The following is a 17,165-nucleotide window of genomic DNA, read 5'->3' as shown; positions in this document are numbered from 1 at the left end:
TAAATATAGACTACAGAGACAGTTGAGACATCGAGTAAGATCCGATATTGGATATTCAAAAATGTGAGTGGAGCAGGCACTTATGTTGATAATATGCGCGGTCTATGTGGTCTAGTGGTATGACAATCGCTTTCGGATCGGAAGGTCCTGGGTTCGAGCCTCGATCGGCGCATAATTGAGTTCTTGGAAAAGGCTCTTTACTCACATTCTCTCATCGTACTTAGGTGTAAATTGAGTATCTGGCCGTTAACAGCATTGTCTCTGTCGAAAAAATTGTTACATTGCCGTCATGTCTCGTTCTACATGTTACGTGTTGCTCTTGGTCGGCGACCCTTTGTAAAGCGCTTTGAGCACGTTTAGTGGATATTGCGCTATATAAAAGCTCAAAGCTCAAGCTAATAAAACAAAATGAAGTGAGTGTCAGAGGACAATAGAAAATAAAAACTCTGTGGCGAAAGGGAGTCGAACCTCGATCCGTACGGCACCTTCGCCTGGTCATAAGAGGAACGGTCAACGATCGACACCATCCACCACAACCATCTTGAGTATAATCAACATCAAACATCCAGATAATTACAATAAGATTCAATAGAACTCGGTAGTTGGAATAAAATGTTTATTGTTATTCATTTTTCAGTAATTTTTTTTTTCAGAAACATATGAGAATATATAAAGTTTTCTATCTTTTTTTTTCAGAAACACGTGAGAATAGCTAGATAAAGTTATTATTTTTTTTCAGAAACATTTGAGAATAGATAAAGTTATTATATTTTTCAGAAACATTTGAGAATAGATAAAGTTATTATTTTTTTCAGAAACATTTGAGAATATATAAAGTTATTATTTTTTTTCAGAAACATTTGAGAATAGATAAATTTATTATATTTTTCAGAAACATTTGAGAATAGATAAAGTTATTATTTTTTTCAGAAACATTTGGAGAATAAATAGAGTTATTATTTTTTTAATGAAGCAATTGGACGTTATATTTAATAAAGTAATAATTTTAATCAGAAACACAAATATGGGAATCTATGAAGTAAATATTCATTTTTAGAAATATTTGATAATTAATGAAAAAATTATTTTCTTCATCAGAATTATATTTTGACCCTCCGTATTGATCCAGCATTCTGTAAAAAAACCCCGAAAAAGTTGGCCAGAAAATTATTTCTTCTCTTATCGATCGAGTAAGATGATCCTCATCTTATCAAAAACTCTCGATCTGGCCTAAATGTTTTTAAAATGTGTATTATCAAAGTACAAGAGTATAATTGTGGAATGAAGAAAATGGAGGAAATGGAGTTAATGATCAAAAGGTATATTTTCAAAGTACAGGAGATAATGGTGGAATGCAGTAGATGGAAGAAATGGACTTCATGATCAAAATGACTAGAATAAGGATACTTCAGTTATTTGATTTAAGAAACAAAACTTATAAAACCACTTTTGGTCAAATGGTCACATTTGAGATTGCGGATAATGGGAAAATATAAGTAAAATCAACGAAGAGATAAAAAGAGTAGTCCTTCACAGCCATTAAGGTCATGGGGCCGTAGTTTATCCCGCTTTCTATAGCGTCCTTGACCTTCAATTCATCAAAAACTCTTAAACCTGGGAGTCCCAGGTTCTAGATTTGTTTTGACAAAATAAAAGCGGCTTTAATCGATTGGTATTTGAAGGACGAGTTATCTGGTCAAAAGTTTTAAAAAATGAATTTTGTCAGTATGTGGCATCCTTAGTCAACTTCACTGGTTTAGACGTGCTACATGACCTCCAAACTGTGAACAAATTCAGGAGAAATTAGCATAAATAGATAGTTGAAAATTATAAAATGGTAGACAAGACACTTCACTAATAATAACATAATAGTCATTATAAACAAAGTGAGAAAAGATAGACCTTCGAAATACTTAAAACAGTTTTGGATCATTATTTTAACAAAGATGAAATCATTTGCTTGTTGCATATTATAGAAAACACAAAGCAAACAATACAATCCTTTTTTTGGTTCGTTATCACTATATACTGTTTCATAAATATCTTTGAAGTGAAGTATTACTGTGATGTAACATTATACCGTTTTTGAATCACCCGCATGAGGGCGTTCAATCTCACTCGATACAGACATTAATCTGGACATAATATTTTGACAAATAAATGTACTTGTATAAATTAAGGAGCAGGCGCCAGTATAAGATAAAGATCTGAACAAATGTGTATGAAAGGTACCAGAAAAGCAAGAAAGAAAAATAGAAATAAAAGAACATCCCACAAAATCAATCGACCTCGACTGGTGATCGAACCTCAGACCTTCTGATTACCGGTCAGACGTGTTTGGTAGCATTTTTTGGGATGTTTTTTTTCTTCTTCTATTTTTCTTTCTTGCTTTGTCTGGCACCTTTCATAAACACTTATCCAGATCTTTATCAAATAAATGTACTTTCTCTTGATATTATACGATTTTGACAGATATTGGGAATTATAAGTTAATGCGCCGGTCCATGTCATGTCAATTATATTTCACGCCACGGAATTATGGAAATCGATGGTCGGCGGATCAAACCGTGAAGTCCCGATTTTCACGATTGGCGGACCAAAACCCTGAAATCTATAAACGACCTTTGCGTACCATGTTTTATTCAAGTGTCTTTTTTTATGTCATCAGGGGTCTGGTCCGCCCCAAATTAAATAAAACATGGTGCGCAAAGTTCGTATATAGACTTCAGCGTTTTGATCTGACGATCGTGAAAATCGGGACGTCAGAGGTTTGATCCGACGATCGTAAAAATCGGGACTTCAGAGGTTTGATCTGACGATCTTGAAAATCGGGACTTCAGAGGTTTGATCTGACGATCTTGAAAATCAGGACGTCAGAGGTTTGATCCGCCGACCATCGATATTTGATTTAATATATATATTAAATATTTTTCAATTATTCATCGTCATTTTACTATACGTTTATCATGAGTAGAAATCAATATCCTTCAAATAGTGGACGCTCTCCTTTCAACTTGTGCACATTATCAAAGGAGAGGGAATCATGATGTGTCACGTAAATTACATTTAAAAATGTGATTATAATTTATATTTATAATATGTTAGTTTTGGATTTAACTGTGAAAGAGACCTTTGACATATTTACATATACTTGATATTTGCTCATTGGTGAAAAAGATTCCTTCATACTGCCTGTTATGCAAACTTCTACTAGAAGTTCTTGTCAGAAATGATCCAAAATTAATGTAGAATAGCTACAAATTATTATAATGTCTCTCCACAAAGTTGGTAAAATTAAGTGAACATCGTTTATAACTTACAACAATGTGCTAACACGCACGTTGTTAAAAAGGACAAACAACAAAATCAATTTTCCAAAATGTAACAGTCGTCAATTTAAGGATTTTTTTTTCAAAACGATCAGTGAGAAAGATGTAAGCTGTAGTTAAAGTTTCAGTTTGTAAACAAGGAATAGATAGTATAGAATTGGGAAATCTATATTATGTACAATAATATACATTAATATTGTACACTATAATGTGTAATGTAATATAGGCCTACTCCAAGTCATGGGTCAATACCAAAGGAATCGGCTTTTCTGAAATATACAGCTTTCTCACTAGATTATCTACTATTACCCCCCCCCCCCCCTTCTTTCTCTCTCCCTTTAATCATCCCGCTGAATATATAAATCTCTATCTTTATCTATCTAACTTAATCTATATTATGTAAATACGTCTATCCGCGGACAGCCGTGTCAAATATTTCTATGCCATTTGGATTAGGAGTGATGTATTTATATGTTTATTGTTTTTGTTATTGGCTGCAAAAAGGCTTTGAACTCGAAACGTATCGTGTTTGGTATTTTATCATTTTTCGAGGCTGTTATTTTCATTTTTTTTTCAATACATTTTACTTTTTTATTTTATTTTAAAAGGCAAAACTCCCCCCCCCTCCTTTCAACGAAGACATTTAATCTTATTCAAAATTTATTCGTTAAGGCTAAAATTCAACTTTAAGCATCAGGCTCACCAGGGCATAATGCTGTTTTGGTACGATTGGTCACCTATCTACCCTTAAATCCTTACATTCCAACTTCGTAATCCTTTACTATCAAGCCTGCCTTTTTGGAAGTCTAAAAATTGTAATTTTTAGAAGGTAAAACCTGTAGTCGATTTAGTTAACTTTAAAAATTAACAATTTACCCTCACAAGGATAAATATCAGTTCAAAATCCTTAAATTCATGTAGTCTGATATCGACTTTAGTTTTCAATAAGTTTTAATGACTCAGAGATGCTAATTAAGTTTTGAAATTGAAGCCAAAATTTTGTAAGCTATGGATTTTTTGTCATAGTAAGCAGATCTGATTGTCCCATAGATTAAATGACCTTAAACACCTTGTAATATACAAGATAATGAAATCATAATGTTAACATTTATAATAAATCCATGGATATGTTGAATATCCAAAACAACAATAAAAGTAATAGCAGGATCACATGTTAATTCATAAAAAAGTATTCATAGAATTGTCAAAATACATAATAAACAGTACCTATTGGAAAATTAGAAAACAATAAATAATAAATAAATAGAAATTAAGTTACTGAGGACAATAATACGAGGAACGTGAAATATATGCTCGATTGATCAAACTTGATCTTTTGGGCAAGCAATAAAAAAAAAAGAAAAAAAAAAAAAAGACAAGCCAACATTATGCATCAAATTGAAAAGGATTATTGAAATTTCAGCAAAATTACCTTATTTTTTATTAAAGTTTCAGCAAAATTACCTAAGGAACATTAAAAAGACATATTGATGTTTCAGCAAAATTACCTTATTTTTATTCAAGAAACATTTATAATTCAGAAAAATAACCTTATTTTAACGGAATATTAATATTTCAGCACAATAGCCTTATTTTTGACGCAATCCTCAATTTCGCGGGGAAGGAACTATTTTCATTTGATATTGTACCCACCATCATTTAATGAGGGCAGATTGGAAACAACGTTGGTTATGTAACTTGGTACATCCTCTGTTGATTTTTCTGTGTGGCCCAACATGACGTGTAAGCCGCTATAGCCTCTGACCCGTGACACAGCAACATGTAGTTGTCCGTGTGTGAAAACAGGTTGTGGTAAGAAAATAAACTGCGAAAATAAACCTGAATTAGGAGACGTGAGCAGAGTTGAAAGACGATCCTGGGATCGAGAACTTGCCTTACAGTACAGTACTCTGGTGATCATGTTTGGTGGCGTTTTTATGAACCTCCGTTGCAGGTGTACAAAAACGCACCGTTTTTATGGACCTCCGTTTGTGCTGCTGGTTGATTAATGAAAATGCTGCTTGAAGCTCGAAGGAAAAAATAACGAAAAGTGTTGAATTGTTAGCCTCAATCTAATAGACGAAGACATACTGTGGACGTTTCTGATTTCCCCTTTATCAACAAAACACGACGAATAAGACACTAAGGACGAATGAGAGATGAGTAGTGTGAATGGCGTAGATAAGGTTAATAGACATACACAATGATGTGACAGGAAGTTTTTGAAAAACAACAAAAAAACAAAAAACAAAACAAAACAAAAACCAAAAAAAATAATAAAAAACCAGAAAAAAAGAAAGAAAAAAAACAAAAAAAAAAAAAAAAAAAAAAAAAAACCCCAATGAAATGACAAAGACGCGGTAAACGAATACACTGATGGTAATGAGAAAATATTATAAAATGATAACAATCGACGTTTACATATAAATGCACGTCGATAACACATTGAATTGTACCGATGTTGTTTTTAAAAAAAATATTATAATAAATATAATATTAAATAATAATAATAATAATAATAATAATAATAATGATAATAATAATAATAATAATAATAATAATAATAATAATAATAATAAATAATAATAGATTAATTAAAGGTTTTAAATATATGTCCAGTAACTATGACAACAAAAATGATGTCTTTCTCAATAAAGTAAACTTTTTTTTTAATGTCCACAATGGGATTGAACCCAGTACTTTCAATGTAGAGTCTGACTGCGCTACGGAGCCACCTGACTGTTCATAACATTTAATAAGGTCTTTCTAAAACCTTATTTTACCTTCAATGCAACTTCTATTATCTTGTTTTAAATTTCGATTTTTTAGATTATTATTATTATTTTTTAATTTATTACCAAAGAAGTTAAACCTGGGTATTATCCAAGTGAAACCATCACATTGAAAGCATCAAAGGAGCAATAATAATACTTGATGTCATAAATAGATGAAAACTGTTGAAACACCACAGATGACTTCCTGCTGCTGTCAATAATGATTTAATTTATACTTATACCGACATCCCTTCTTTATTATTTTTTTTTTTTGGTATTTATTTTCAATTCCATTGTATTTATTTTCCAACAACAGTCTACACGTTTTGATATTTCACTTTCTAAACTGCAATACACAGTTCCTCCCCGCCTCCCCTCTTTTCACTTAATTAATTGCGCACCTTTTAGAAATATCTCAGATTTTTAATTAATTTCGCGTGTTTTCTTCTTTTTCTCAGCTGCCCCCCAATGCATAGCTGCAAAAATTTGTATGAACCTCTGAATCAATTTGTCTTAATTCAAACCTAATTCTATCACACGTTGGTTCAAATTAATACAAAGAAAATCTGCTCGGTCGTAACTCTCAGTCCTAAATTGACCGTTGCCTTTCATTTCGTATGAGAGTTTAATTGATTATACACAAGTCTAGCACACCCGCAACAATAATGGTGACGTATTTTTAAATCTCTCTTGATACTCTCAAGTAATAATAAGCTATCTAATCTTTAAAAAAAAATAGGTTTGGGGGTCAACATCGTTCCACAAAGCCAATGTTAAATTTTTGTCATTTGGCACAGAATTACCGGCATATCTAAAAATGATAAAATTATTTTTTGAATTTTTTGGTAACTATATTTTACTTGTAACTTGCCAACCTTTTTTAGATTAAGGGTGATTCTTTTACCCGTTGACTCAAAAAGGATTCGTCCCAATCTATGTTTATTTCCACACTACAGTAGTATAACAAAATAGATGACTGCCTGTTTGTAATAGCCTTTATTTCTCAGCAAATATTGCGGGTTCTCCACTTGTATTCTTTTTTTAAAAAAGGGTTGGGGATCAACATTGTTTCGTACTGACAATGTTACATTGTTATCATTGGGCACAGAATTACCGGAAAATCTAAAAATTATAAAACTAGTTTTACAGACGGATTTACTAGTAACTGAAAACCTTTCTTAAATGTATCCGTAATTCTGTTAACCGTTGACTCAAATCAACACTAAGAATACCAGCCAGGTCATAATACCCAATACTTAATTTGACTTTTCGTTTCATTGTGAATTTAATTGGTTCTACACATTTCTAGCAGACCCACAACTAAAAAGGATGACATAATTTTTAATCTGTCTTGATACTATCAAGTAATAATAATAATCTATCTCTTCTTTTGAAAAACTGATTCGTGTTCCTTTTGTTGAAACTATGAATGATATAAAACAAATTAAAGTTTTAAAACAATTTTACATTACATTAAGATATAAACATCACGTGTTAAAATAATACTTCATAATAAAGTCTTTCTCATGAGACTTTAAGGACATGCACTTATTTGCAGGTCTAACTCAATTCCTTAATGGAAATCTAAAAAAATATTGTCCATTACATCATTGTTAAACTAGTCTCTAAGTGGGTTCGGATGTCAGACCTGCATATATGTACATGTCGGATTTTTAGGATAATATGGATGACAGGAAACAAGTAAAACAAAGTGAGAGAATATTGAAGACATGCATTACTTGTGAGTTGTCATCCGCTTTATAACGCTCATCGCCTCCGTCAGATGTTGTATTTCCATTTGAAACATTAGAACTAGAAATGGTAATGGTACTTGATTCTAAGTTAAGACCGGACATCGGATTCATTTGGTTATCAGCTTCAAAAATTTTGTTAAGAGTTGAAGATTGGGGTTCACATATTTTAAGTGTGTTGTTTATAAGAGACATGTGCTCATTCCAAATGACTGTAATTGCTTCTTCATTGTATTCAATCTCAAATTTGATATTATGAGCTTCAACTATTACATCTGAAATCAGGTCAAACGAAATAGTTGGGCAAATTAAATCGGGTGTTATATCTATAAAACTTGCTTTTTTTCCAAACACTCCGCCTGATTTTGTTTCAGTCCACATTCTAACCGGTCTGATACACCCAGCATCTTGTCTTGCTTGCGTACGGTAAATCCCACAAAGTTCTGTTCCTAAACACTTGGAAACTAACAAGGCAGTGAATACCACATCCAATTCTTCTTCAACATCAGTCCCAAAAGCATCCACAATTTCCTTTTCAAATGAATCACGCGTCGTTGACCACGGGGCCGATAATACACCCATGACATCGATTTCATTTATTCTATTATTATTATTATTATTATTATTATTATTATTATTATTATTATTATTATTATTATTATTATTATTATTATTATCCACCGAGCATTGGTAAAGATTGACGGCAAAGACTGCTCCGCGAGCTGTCAGAGATTTGTTGATTATGTTGAAGAGATCGTCGTGACTAATGTCGGTTCTTTCCAATTTGAACGTGGCGTTGAGTGTGTAGGTAAGTCCGTCAACTCCTGCTATGGCTTGGACGCAAGAATGAGATTCACCCATTTCTGGCATTATCAGTACTTTCCCAGGAGGACAATTCAAATCCTTATTCAAACATTCGGGCTAGGGATGATAAGAATGAAAGAGAATTAAGAATTTAATTATTTATTCCATGGCCACAGTTATGGGCGATATATGTTCCAAATGTATTTGGACATTCATCGCGTTGATAGGATTGATCTGGTGGGGAGAACCGGTGATTATTTTACTTACACGCATAACATCAATAGTAATAGGATTCAATAGTCTGATGTCACGTCCGCCCAGCAACCAGCAGCTTGGTTCTAAACAAAGAAAATCTGTACTTTTTATTCTTCATGCTGGCTATAACTTTTTCACAAGGTCATGTGATCAGAATGTATTAAAGTCAAAACATGATCAGATTTATGTTTTTCTCCTCTGGATACACTTTTATGTTCGTCGGATAAGTATTTCTTAAGGGCGTCCGCCATTGTTCCGATAGTTTAGAACCAGTTACTAAGTTACTGTGCGTCATTACGAGGGAAGTGACGTCTTGACTGTTGAAGCCAAATCAGACTGTCCGAATAGGGGGTCTAAAGGTAAAGGGGCTTGGTTATGTTCTATTCCACTTCGAGTTAATAGTATACACTGTGTAAGACACAACTAAACGATGGCAGATAGTATGTGCTTGGCTAAGGAGCTCATAACATTGCCATCCGGAAGTATAACGGACCAACACACAAAACTATGTGTAACCTTGAACTTTTATAGTGTGGTTGATACAGTTTAGTGAGAATCACTCACAAACGCGGATGGCAAAATACAATAACAAAGGCTTGAGTGACGTCATTTTCGTTCTATCTATTGCACATTTCTTCAAAGTTACGAAATGTGGTGCCTTGATTTTTTGCATGCGAGCTTATATTTTTAAGTGACATTGCGGATTTTGATTGATCAAACTGTTTTCTCACAATGCCTAATCCCTTTGATCTTTTCATCGTTTGCAATAAAATATGACTCAAACTTTAAAATGTTTACAGTAATGGTGTGTAGATTCTCTTTCCCGTGGGGAAAATAATCATATAGATAGTATGCGCTTGGCTAAGAAGCTCATAACATTGCCATCCGGAAGTATAACGGACCAACACACAAAACTGTGTGTATCCATGAACGTTTATAGTCGGGTTAATACAGTTCAGTGAGCATTACTCATAAACGCGGAGTCAAAAAAACAATAAGAAAGACCTGCGTGACGTCATCAGCATACTATCTATAACAAAGTTGTATTCAGTGGCGTAGCTTAGCAAATAATTTTGGGTTGCTTGAAATAGTTTAATAATAGGTAGCATTTATCTTGTACTTCACAGTTTTGAAAACAGGCTCACGGAGTTTACACAGTATCTCTTCTCTGGAGGTCAACGGCCATATAATACATTGGACGACACAAGCAGCCAGTTAGGCGCTTATACATTTTTCGGACAAAAACACTGATGAAAAAAAACAAAAACAACCCCCCCCCCCCCCAAAAAAAAAAAAAAAAAAAAAAAAAAAAAAAAACAAAAAAACAACAACATACAAACAAAAAAACAAAACAAAAAAAAAAGCAAAAACAAAAACAGGGGGTCCTCGAATGTTTACGCCAAGGAGAAATCCCTTCCACAAAGACATAACACCCGACCAAATGTTGAGCAAGACAACTCACAAAGGTCGGACAAGGCATGTCACTAAATCCCACTGATCACCATTGAGTACGCTACGTGTTCGCCATTCTTGAATTATGTTCACTGGAAAGGGGGGCGCTTTGAATGTATCAATGTGAAATATCACTGAATGTCTAACATCAGATTCCATGTACGTTTTGTACAGTATAACCGTTCAAAGGAACCACAGTTTTCAAATACAAGAGATGCACAATTAAAATGACATAAACAATTATTAATTTGACCTCTCCCCTCTGAGTTCCTGGTTGTGAACTATATTGCTATTTGCCGCATGCCATGAAAACGAATTCCGCGCTTCGCTTCTCTGGCAAAATACTTGTAAATGTTCCTCTTTGTGAGAAATATGCATGTTTAATCCATATTTTATTTCAGTTTTTATGATTGTATAAATCACAACAGGAAGCTACGCCTCTTACTTTCAACTATTATAATTGTAACAATTGTGTATGTCAAGTGAGTACAAAGTGTGCAATTTCCTGTGCCATTTTGAACACAGGGTGACAAGGTTAGTGAGTAGTGCACATGGTTCTCGTTAAATGTAAACCCCTGGTCAAGCCTGTGGGCGAGTTCAGTGATCGTGATCACAATAGAATACATAGTGTATAATATTGTATTGTAAAACAAAGTGTTCACTCATCCCAAACCCTTCGTTTTTTATCTACCGTAAAGAAGAAAAATCCCAAAGTGTGGTATTGTAGTACCCAATGGAAACAATAGGCTTATGTCACTAACAATTCTAGTGTTCAAGCCAATTATCATTAAAATCCATCAGAAGGTTGTGGAGATATCCACGTCAACGCGTGCGCACGGGTTGTGGAACGGAGTGACAAACTCATTCCCTTCATCTGGCAAATCACTAAAACATTTCTCTCCAAAAGGAACCTACGTCTAAAGTAGTACTAGTACGGATTCTGTCCCCTTGTTGTGTCCAACACATTAAACACTATCATAAGAACAACACACATAGAAACAATACAAAAGGTTACATATTTAATCATAAGATAACATAGTAGGATGTATAGACAGATTCTTAAGATTACGGGGCGTAAAAGAGCGAGAATGGGTGGTCGTTTTCGACGACCAGTATATATTATTTAGACTAGAAAATAAGATGCGATCACTCTGAAACCAGAAGACCAATTACACAAGGTATGTATTCAGTCCTCCGGGAGAGATTGGTTTTATATTTCCAATGAGATTGGAGCCAGTTTTTTTGACATCACATTTTGTTTCCTATTAAACTCACTAATCACACAGTGCATAGAAAAGAAGCCACATCCCTGAGATACCCAATATGAGTGGGTCCTTGTTATTATTACCAAAGAGCGTGTAGGTAACGATTGTTATGTTACCAAGAGCTCTCACTTCCCGCTTTTGTTGAAGCCAAGCATCTTCCGTCTTCTACTCGTATTTTCTTCATTGTATCAGTAAGCCTAGCGCGCATGATACACGCGGAGCACACCCACCTCGCTGTCTCGCCTGGCACGCGACAATAGCATTGCGGTTAAGAGAAGTGAGAGCTCTTGGTAACTACGTTACCCTACACACTCTTTGTTATTACTCAGTCACGAATCAAAGGATCGAAGAAGTAAGCAAAGGCTTTCACTCAATCATCAAAAATTATGATCCAGGAGGCATTCTATAGATTGTATGAAGTTGACGTCACTCAGGTCTTTGCTATTGTTTATTGCCATCCGCGTTTATGAATAATTCTCATTAAACTGTATTAACCAGACTATAAACGCTCAAGGTTACACATAGTTTTTTTGTGTTATGTTACACATAGTTTTGTGTGTCATACTTCCGGATGGCAATGTTGTGAGATTCTTAGCCAAGCGCATACTATCTATAGACGGTACACCAAGATCGTTTTCCTACATTCAGGTTTTTTGTTCTTTTTTTTTTTTTTTTTTTTTTTTGCAAGCTATTTAAAATTAATTTAGTTCATTTCAAAAGAATCCTAAGCGCATTGCCATAGGCTATAGCTCACCGAAATGAGAAAAAAACATAAGCTTTTATATAGTGTGATATCCATTAAACGTGCTCAAAACGATGTACAAAGTGGTCCCTAGCCAACAGCAACACTTAACATGTAGGACAGGACCTGACGCCTGTCAGGCGATATTACAATTTTTTCGACGGAGACACCGCTGTTAATGGCCAGGTACCTTTACTCCCGAGTACGGTGAGAGAATGTGAGTAAAGAGCCTTTTCCAAGGACTCAAATATGCGCAGCTCAGAGCAGGACTCGAACCCAGGACCTTCCGATCCGAAGGCGAGTGTCATACCACTAGACCACATAGCCGCACAGAAAAAAGCGCGGTGGTCGATCACCTTTGGAAATTCTTGTGAAATGGCATGTCTTTCAAAAGCACACAAGGTTCTGAAATTAAAGAAATTAAGGAGCAGGCACCATTATAAGATAAATATAGTAACAAGTGTGTATGAAAGGTACCAGACAAAGCAAGAAAGAAAAATAGAAGAAAAAATATCCATCCCAAAAAATCAGTCGAGGTTTTTTTTTCTTCTATTTTTCTTCCATGCTTTTCCTGGCACGTTTCATTTACACTTGTTTCGGAATGTATTGAAATGATAAGTTACAGCAATAAAAACTTACCCGCCTACATCCTTGACGCGATTTGATGCTCAAGTCTTCTTTTGATTTTGTAATGTCAATAACAGTGGAGGTCGACATACTTTTGACACTAGGGTTTGTATTGCAATTTTCTGCTGTCATAATATTTGTTTTCTTCTTTTGGCACAGGTTACAGAAGAGATTTTTATGCTTGGAAACTTGCAAACCTTTGATCTGAGGCAGGTCGTGACAGAGAGTTTTGTACGATTTATCTGCTTTGTTGTGGCATTTGGGTTTTGGTGAAGATGACGTGGAGTCCTGAAATCCGCTGGGGCATTTGATGAAAGTTGAGTTTCTCGTCGATTGAGGTGGAATTAATTCAAAATAGCATTCATCTAATTCTTTAGATGTGTTGAATAAATCAAAAGGGTCTTCAATGTGATATAGGTTTTGGTAGTGTTCACACCCCACATGCAATGATGCGCGTTGTAAAAGAATGTCGTGATAAATAGTTGTGTGTATAATTGTTTCCGGCAGTGTGGGCAATACGGGATCTGAAAACGTATCATTCACATCCTCGTCTGGAATCCCCAACACACTGGCTATTTCATCACCATGATCGGTATAATTACTGAAGCTAAGATTGAAACCCCGCTCCAAAGAAGGGTATGTAGTTGCATCTGGCTCCGCGGGGTCTGGAATCCCAAGCACAGCGTCGTTTTCATCATTAGAATCAATATTATTACCATCGCCAGGATCCACGACTCCGATATCATCTGTCAAATTTACCCCTGTGATGGACATACCACTATCAGTGCCTGTGGTCAAGAGAGGCGCTGACCGTTTATCTCTACTTCCGCCGCTTAAGCCTGGAGTTGTGGAACCATTTACTCCCAAATCAAAATTTGTATCACTACCGTTGTTATTACCCTTTCCCCCTGATATTGAATTGGTTTCACTCGTTTCATATAATTCTATAGGTGCAAATCCGTTACAAATGGCGCAGTAAAAATTTGCAAACGTCAGACCCGTGTTTTTCTCTGTGTAAGGGATGAGAGATTCTAATGAATCGCTTTGTGATGTCTCACATTTCTCCGTCACACTCATTCCGTTGCTATTCTCGGTCCAATTCTTTGGACATGTCGCTATCATTAAAATTTCTCCATGGTTTGGGTCATAGGTCTTCTTGCATTCTAATCGTGAATGAATTCCATAGTCTTCTATAAGCAGGTCAGCCTCAGAATCTGGATTGAATGAGCCTTTCCTTTCGTCAGACGTCTCTGTTGTCACCGTTGGGCAGCACGCACCCACTTTGGAGCAATGCGGACCGCAAAAGCAAGGATAACACGACGGAATAGTGCAGTAGCTGTCCTTGATAATGAGCTTCCCGTCCTGACAACTACGACCGCAATAGTTGGCCATGAACAAGGCCGGATCCTTTTTCACCTCGGCAGGTTTTACATTGACTTTGCTCCATTTGGGGAACCATGAACCCATGATTGTTGGAAGAAGAGAGGAGTACATCAAAAGAAAGATGCTGATTGGATGAGAGGCAATCATTATGTTAAATAATAATTGCCTGGCTGCTGGTCTTGAATATGAGTCGTGTTTTAGCACTCTTGATACAAGTTTTGATTCTTTCAAGGTTTTTAGTACCTGAAACAAAATGAATAAATTAGATTAACTAACGAGAATGAATGACAATGTCAATGACAATAAAGACATTCCATCTTCCAATTGCCATTATTACAACTCCAAAAAAGGGAAGGTCTTGACATAATACACTGAGCCAGTGTTGACCGGAATAACAAACCGAAAAGAAAAACAAAAATAAAGCTATACAAGAGCCTTGTTAAACCAGTGCTTATTTACAACTGTGAAACATGTGAACTAACAAAAAGCGAAGAAGATAAATTAGATGCCTTCCATCGGAAACAGCTCAGGAGAATTCTAAATATCCTCTTCTCAACCAAAGTAAGTAACACACCACATTACATAACATGCAAAGAAACACCGCTACCGATTAAAATTTTAGAAACAAGTTGGAGATTATTTGGACATATCTTAAGGAGAGACAGAAATATTCCAGCAAATAAGGCAATGGCGTTATTCTTTACACCAAGCGGACATAACAAACACAAAGGCGGACCCATAACAAGCATATACACTACGATAAAAAAAAGACCTCAAGGGCCTAGATGACACACAAGAACTGAGATGCAAAAATGATTTAGAACACCCGAGATACATCGCAGCAGACCATCATCAGTGGAAAAAAAAACTCACTCAACAAATCAGAGAAGCTGCCAAATAGTCCCAGTCCGAAGATTAGGAGGCGATCAGCAATAAGCCAAGAAAGTCAAATTATTAAGATGGCATATGACAAAAGCTGATAGTGAAGATTTCATTATAAGCAAAAAAAAAAAAAAAAAAAAAAAAAATAAAAACAAGAAAAAAAAAAACAAACAAAAGGAAAGAAAAAAAAAGAAAGAAAAAAAAAAAAGACTGCTGATATCAATCGATTTTAAATCAGACCTAGATTGAAAAATGGGTTTCGGTCGACGTGTACTTATATGCAGGTCTGGTAACCCAGATTATTATGGACTCACTTGGACTCTCAAAGCAACACAAAATATTGTCCATTACTTAAATGTTAAATCAAGCCCACATTTGCGTCCGGCTATCAGACCTCCTAATATGTGCACCTTGGCTTCGCTAATCATTTAGCATAAAGCAAAAACGAACAAACAAATGAAAAATTCATTAATTTGTATGATTGCCTTGGTGTATTTTTGTGTGGATATGTTCCCCTTCACGACAAGGCTATAGGGAATTAGATTAGCGGAAGAGTAGCGTTCCTTGATTGGACGTCATCCGCGGACGACAGACGCATGCGCACAACCAACATGACGTTCTCTCTCTAATAACTTTTCCGCCGGTGACGTCACAGACTATGGGTGACGTCCAATCAAGGGACGCTACTCTTCCGCTAATCTCATTCCCTATATTCGATGTGGAAAATTTAATTTAAGATAAAAAAGATGATTATTCATAGAAAATATCCATTCTTCGAAGTTAAAGAAGTTGTTAAGGCATTGCATTGTAACCCAGTAGATTCTTGGTCGCGTCCAACCTTGGACACTTTCGTTTCATTCTTTTCTTTGAGTAAGATTATTAAGCCACAATTTTCTCACTTTGGACAAAATGGGTGATTCTTTTGTAGGGAAAATGGAATTACTAGGCAACGCGCACGGAAGGACGTAGGCTTTTTGTTGTTGTTGTTTTATATTTTTAAAATACAAAAAAAAAAAAAAGTCAGTCTCATCAATGGAAGCTTTTAATCTCAACCAACTTTTGTAGGTACTAAAATTCTAGGTCAAGCATTAGATTCACCCGAAACAATACCGTATAGAGACGACTGGTCACATTGCTATACTAATTACACAGTCTACGTACCTAACCGTCAAATAGTGAATGAATTCCTTTACACCAATGACACTCTCAGCAGATAGAAACACATAACGAAAATAATACTGTTATCCACGGGAAGAGACAATCAGACTCTCAATACAAGTATCCTAACCAACGCTTTACAAAACCCGAGAGCTTATGAAAATGAGTGAGAATGTTGGTATGTAATTGAACACCGAATACGCCATATTTTAGCCACGCCCATCCTGATCGATAAACCAAACATACCCATCCACGATTAAACAACACCCTATGGGTTCCCCACCCCCACCCTACTTCCTCCCTCCATAATGATATTTAAAAAATCGTATAAATATTCGTATTCGTGTAATTAACAAATTGTAAAGACGTAATATAGCATTAATTGTCTCCTCGAGACACGCAGTGACATTTCCCCTTGGAAAATAGTTATTGTTTATACCAAATTATGGTTTAATGAGACAGTCTTGATAATTGAAACACATTGGGTTTTCTTTTTTTTTTTTTTTGTTTGTTTTATCAATAGGATTCAATAGGCGTAGCGTCACTTCCTTCCTAATGACGCATGGTAACTTAGTAACACTAGCTCAAAACTATCGGAACAATGGCGGACGCCCTTACGAAATATTTCTCCGGCGAGCATAAAGAGTATCCAGAGGAGAAAAAAAAACACATACATTTGATCATGTTTTGACTTTTACACATTCTGATCACAAGGCATATGAAAACTTCTAGCCAGCATGAAA

General features: G+C 35.3%; 1 protein-coding gene across 1 annotated transcript; it reads right to left on the bottom strand.

Moving 5' to 3' along the window:
- Positions 1-1,603: 1,603 nt before the first annotated feature.
- On the bottom strand, positions 1,604-16,561 carry LOC144974846 (uncharacterized). Its single transcript, XM_078918200.1, has 3 exons — positions 16,426-16,561; positions 13,012-14,625; positions 1,604-1,781 (listed from the first exon to the last, which is right to left on the bottom strand). The coding sequence occupies exons 2-3, from the start codon at positions 14,527-14,529 to the stop codon at positions 1,749-1,751; spliced, it is 1,551 nt and encodes a 516-aa protein (XP_078774326.1). The 5' UTR covers positions 14,530-14,625; positions 16,426-16,561; the 3' UTR covers positions 1,604-1,748.
- Between the last annotated feature and the right edge of the window lie 604 nt (positions 16,562-17,165).

Source organism: Berghia stephanieae, chromosome 6 (assembly GCF_034508935.2).
Source record: "Berghia stephanieae isolate SIO BIC M18660-M18661 chromosome 6, UCSD_Bste_1.3, whole genome shotgun sequence".
NCBI classification, from domain to species: domain Eukaryota; kingdom Metazoa; phylum Mollusca; class Gastropoda; order Nudibranchia; family Aeolidiidae; genus Berghia; species Berghia stephanieae.
The sequence above is the reverse complement of the archived record's forward strand: the minus strand, read 5'-3'. Positions and strand labels throughout refer to the sequence as shown.

Excerpts from the sequence above, each read along its gene's own strand:
- LOC144974846 (XM_078918200.1), bottom strand. The coding sequence starts at position 14,529 with ATGATTGCCTCTCATCCAATCAGCATCTTTCTTTTGATGTACTCCTCT. Across the intron at positions 1,782-13,011 it reads CGCGTCAAGGATGTAGGCGG|TTTGGAGGTCATGTAGCACG; the intron begins GTAAGTTTTTAT and ends ATTTGTTCACAG.